Here is a 5,384-nt window from a genome sequence, read left to right on the forward strand (position 1 = left end):
TTGGTGATTTGTTTCTCTATCACCTTAAAAAATGACATTGGAATTTGGATCGGAAGTGCGTTAACATATATCTTTTTAAAAAGATCGAATTCCTGCTCACAGAAGTCTTTTGAAATATCTGGATACATGCTTACCCTTGCAACAAAATCTTTCATAATATGTTTCTCAACAGCCCCTGATTCTTGAATGTTTTTCATATGTAGGTTCCTAGAAAATATGGCCTTGGTGATAGAAATGATGCTGGCGATCACCTGACAGAATTTTGCAAGACCAATGACTTCTTCATAGAAAATACTTTTTTTCACCAACATAAACAGCAACTATGCAATTGGACCTTGCCAGGTGAGATGGGAAAGCTCAATGTCATCAGTCAGAATAAGGCCAGGGGCTGACTGCAGGTGGGAAAGCTCAATGTCATCAGTCAGAACAAGGCCAGAGGCTGACTGCAGAAGAGATCATCAATTGTCCACATGCAAGTTCAAATTGAAACTGAAGAGAATTAGAACAAGTCCACTAAAGCCAAAGTATGATGTTGAGTATATCCCACCTGATAAACTCAATGTCTCAAGAAGGCCATCTCAAGAAGCAATTTGACTTGTTGAACACTAATGATAAAAGACCAGACGAGTTGTGGAATGACATCAATGACATGAAGAAAGCAAGAGCTCATTAAAAAGACAGGAAAGAAAGAAAAAAACGAAATGGATATCAGAAGAGACTTTCAAACTTGCTTTTGAACAATGAGTAGTTAAATTAAAAGGAAGAAATGATGAAGTCAAGGAGCCGAACAGAAGATTTCAAAGGGAGGCTTGAGAAGACGAAATATTAAAATGACATGTGCAAAGACCTGGAGATAGTAAACCAAAAGAGAACACCACACGTGGCATTTCTCAAACTGAAAGAACTGAAGAAAAAAGTTCAAGCCTAGAGTTGCAATAGCAAAGGATTACATGGGGAAAATATTAAATAACACAGGGAGAATCAAAAGAAGATGGAAGGAATACACAGAGTCACTCTACCAGAAAGAATTGGTCGACGTTTAACCATTTCAGGAGAAACCCTATAAGCAGGAACCAGTGGTACTGAAGGAAGAGATGCAAGCTACACAGAAGGCATTGGAAAAAACAAGGCTCCAGGAATTTATGCGATATCACCTGAGATGTTTCAACAAACGGATGCAGCACAGGAAGTGCTTGCTCTTCTATGCCAGGAAATTTGGATGACAGCTACCTGGTCAACCGACTGGATGAGATCCGTATTTGTACCCTTTCCTATGAAAGGTGATCCAACTGAATGTGGGCACTATTGAACAATATCATTACTATAACATGCAAGTAAAATTTTGCTGAAGATCATTCAAAAGCGGCTGCACCGGTATATTGACAGGGAACTGCCAGAAATTCAAGCTGGATTCAGAAGAGGACGTGGAATCAGGGATATCATTGCTGATGTCATTTGGGCCTAGGCTGACAGCAGAGAATACCAGAAAAATGTTTGCTTGTGTTTTACTGACTATGCAAATGCATTCGACTGTGTGGATCATAACAAATTATGTATAACTTTGTGAAGAATCGGAATTCCAGAACACTTAATTGTGCTCATGAGGAACCTGTACATAAGACCAAGAGGCAGTCCTTCAAACAGTGTTCTGTTTGGAGAGGCTGCATAGTTTCAAGTCAGGAAAAGTGTGTGTTAGGGCTGTTTTCTTTTCCCATATCTACTCAATCTGTATGCTGAACAAATAATCCGAGAAACCAGACTATATGAAGAAGAATACGACATTAGGTTTGGAGGAAGACTCATCAACACCCTGCTTTATGCAGATGACACTACCTTGCTTGCTTAAAGTGAAGAGGACTTGAAGCACTTACTGATGAAGATCAAAGACTACAGCCTTCAGTATGGATTACACCTCAATATAAAAAAAACAAAAATCTTTACAACTGGACCAGTAAGCAACAACAGGATGAATGGAGTAAAGTTTGAAATTGTCAAGGATTCCATTTCACTTGGATCCACAATCAACACTCATGGATGCAGCAGTCAAGAAATCAAAGGACACATTGCATTGGGCAAATTTACTGCAAAAGACCTCTTTAAAGTGTTAAATAGCAAAGATGTCACCTGGAGGACTAAGTTGTGCCTCACCCAAGCCGTGCTGTTTTCAATTGCCTCATATGCACACAAAAGCTGGACAATGAGTAAGGAAGATCGAAGAAGGATTGATGCCTTTGAATTGTGGTATTGCAGGAGAATATTGTGTATACTATGGACTGCCTAAAAAATGAACAAATCTGTCTTGGGAGAAGCGTGACCAGAATGCTCCTTAGAAGCAAGGATGGTGAGACTATGTCCCACATACTTTGGACATGTTATCAGAAGGGATCAGTCCCTGGACAAAGACATCATGCCTGGTAAAGCAGAGGGTCAGTGAGAAAGAGGAAGACCCTAACAAGATGGATTGAAGCTGTAGTTGCAGCAATGGACTTAAGCATAACAATACCAAGCGTGGTGCAGGACAGGGCAGTGTTTCCTTCTGTTGTAAATAAGGTTGCTATGAGTTGAAATGGACTCCACAGCACTTAACAACAACAACAGCAACAACTTAGGTTCCTGAGTTTCTGTCTTAAATAGCCACATCATCACAGTCATCCTATTATAGTAAACATACCACAATATCATTGCATTGAAAATCATGATGAAAAGACCGTAGAGTTATTTATATCAAGGTGGTATTCAGAGTAACCTTTGTCCCAATCCCCTTTCAGCAAGTAGATACTATATGGGGCAGACACAGGGAATTGGAGAATAAGAAAATACAGAGAGAACTGCAGCAAATGTAAATTCTCCACCAAAACAGAGAGAGATGATCTTGCATCATTTACAGAGCAATTTTGTGTCTAGCTGGTGATGATCACAGGCATGTGAGTCATCAGGAGCCTTGTGCCATCAGCGTGCTTTTATTAGACAGAAAGAGATGTCTAGGCTCTCCATTTTTGAATTGTAGCTTGATGAAAGTACAAACGTATTGGTTCTTCATGTAAGCTAAAAAAATAAAGATCACTGATTCATGGTCTATTTTTTCCACAGCTTGTCTGGAGACACAACTGGGTCCTTTGATGGTTGGACAGTGGCTTTGAGTCAGTGGTACTCATTGTTCATTCATGCACAGGTTTATTGCTGGGACCCACTGTCTATGCAGTTTCTATGCCCAGGTATTTGGCCACCTTTTCCCTTATTTCCTTCGTCTTTATACCGTAGATGATAGGGTTGAGCATTGAGGGTAAAAGAAGATAGAGATTGGCTAGGAGAATGTGGGCTTGAGGTGGGATACTGAGGCCAATTCGGTGAGTGAGAGAGGAAAGGAGTGCAGGCACATATGAAAAAAGGATGACAAATAGGTGAGCTGAGCAGGTGTTGAGGGCTTTCCAGATGGCACCTCTAGAGTTGAGGTGCACCACAGCCTGCAGGATGAGGGCATAAGAGAATCCAATGAGCAGGAGGTCAAGACCTACGACGAGAAGGATCATGATGAGCCCATAGATATGACTGGATCTGGTGTGGCCACATGCCATTTTTACCACAGCCATGTGGTCACAGTAGGTGTGAGGAATGACCATGTGGCAGAAGGTCAACCTTTGAAGTAGAAGAGGCATGGGTAGGATAAGAATCACACCCTTGGCTAGAGCCACCAGTCCCAGGCGTCCAACTAGGGAATGGTTCAGGATTGTGTTGTAGCACAATGGCTTACACACAGCCACGTATCGGTCAAAAGCCATTGCCACAAGTGAGGCTGATCGCACCACAGACGTACCGTGGATAAAAAACATCTGGGTGAAACACACATTAGCAGTAATATCCTGATCATTGAACCAGAAGAGGCAGAGGAGTTTGGGCACCAGAGCCAGAGTGGATACAAGGTCAGCCACCATCAGCAGGGCCAGGAGCAGATACATTGGTGTGTGAAGTGTGGGCTCTGTGGCCACCAGGAAGAGAATAGCACCATTGCCAATGAGGATAGCCAAAAATATGGAGGAGAAAGGAAGAGAGAGCCACAGGTGTTGTGACTCTAAGCCAGGTATGCCAATGAGAGTGAATGTCGTGAAGCTGGAATGGTTGAAGATTAGCATGGTAGAAACTGGTGGTGGTGGTTGAAAAAGTTTAGACACCTGCCAATGAGACATAGGTGGTGAGTTGTTTGCACCAATTTTGTTTCTAATGACTTGCTAAGATGGGACCCAGAAAAGAGGGTTGAATACCTCTTTGGGATCACAGAATCTGCAGTCTGGTTTCAGCACTATCCTAAGCACCAATACTGTCTTCAAATGACTTTTTATGTCCTTGGTATTCTTTTTGTTATAAGGGATGCTGTAGTGGGCTTTTACTTGCCCCCCTCCCAGTTCAACAATTCTACACTTTAAAGAATCTCTCTGGCATTTGAATAAGAAGAGGAGAAAATATTCTTATCTTTGATTAAAGGGTGGAAGAATTTGATAGAAGAACCGTGATCTTCTTATTGAAAAGTCTCCTGTATGGTGGGGGGCAGGAATACACTTCTGCACCCCATGGTCCAGGAATGCAGAGCTGTTGGGGGGAAATCTCCATTGAGTTCCTTGATTTTGTGTGTTTTCCCTCTTTCAGAGATCTATTTTCTGATGGTGAGAGTATTTTTCCCTTATCTTAATTCATTGCCATTGAGTCAATTCTGACTCATAGCGACCCTATAGAACACAGTATTACTGCCCCATAGGGTTTCCAGGCTGTAAATCTTTACAGAAGCAGACTGCCTCATCTTTCTCCTCCAAAGTGACTTGTGGGTTCTAACCATGGGCCATTCAGTTAGCAGCCAAGTGCTTAACCACAGCACCACCAGGGCTCCACTTTTATCCCCCTAGGGCCCTCTATTTTTTGGACAAAATGAGAAAGATACACCAGTAATGTACAAATATGTAATGTCTGGCTACCGCTATCTCCCAAGACTATATCATTGTATATTTGTTGGTCAGACTCTTGAGATTTCTGGCTTTTCTGACTCATGCATCTCTCTTCCAGGGCAACTGGCCCTCATGTGTGGAATGGATTACTTTTAATCAAGAGGTGTTTACTTTGAATTAGTCCACTGGGATATCTAAGAGCACTCATTTATACCTCAATTTCTACCATACATTAAGTAAAATTTCTCTCTTCTTCTACCCCCAGGACAGTGTCTATAGAAGAGTCAAGTAATTGTTACATCAAGAGCACTTTCTACTGATAATTTCCTCTTTGGTACCTACTATTTTCCATCTTCCACCAGCTGGTCATTCCATCTATTTTTTAAGTCATAAACATTAGATTTAGGCCGGTAACCTTTGTTCATGGCTCCATATGTTAGTGAATATAAC

General features: G+C 41.6%; 1 protein-coding gene across 1 annotated transcript; it reads right to left on the bottom strand.

The window, feature by feature from the left end:
- Window positions 1-3,168: 3,168 nt before the first annotated feature.
- LOC135231982 (olfactory receptor 52P1-like) lies at window positions 3,169-4,130 on the bottom strand. Its single transcript, XM_064289228.1, has one exon. The coding sequence runs from the start codon at window positions 4,128-4,130 to the stop codon at window positions 3,195-3,197; it is 936 nt and encodes a 311-aa protein (XP_064145298.1). The 3' UTR covers window positions 3,169-3,194.
- Between the last annotated feature and the right edge of the window lie 1,254 nt (window positions 4,131-5,384).

The sequence above is a fragment of the Loxodonta africana genome, chromosome 7 (genome assembly GCF_030014295.1).
Source record: "Loxodonta africana isolate mLoxAfr1 chromosome 7, mLoxAfr1.hap2, whole genome shotgun sequence".
NCBI lineage: Eukaryota > Metazoa > Chordata > Mammalia > Proboscidea > Elephantidae > Loxodonta > Loxodonta africana.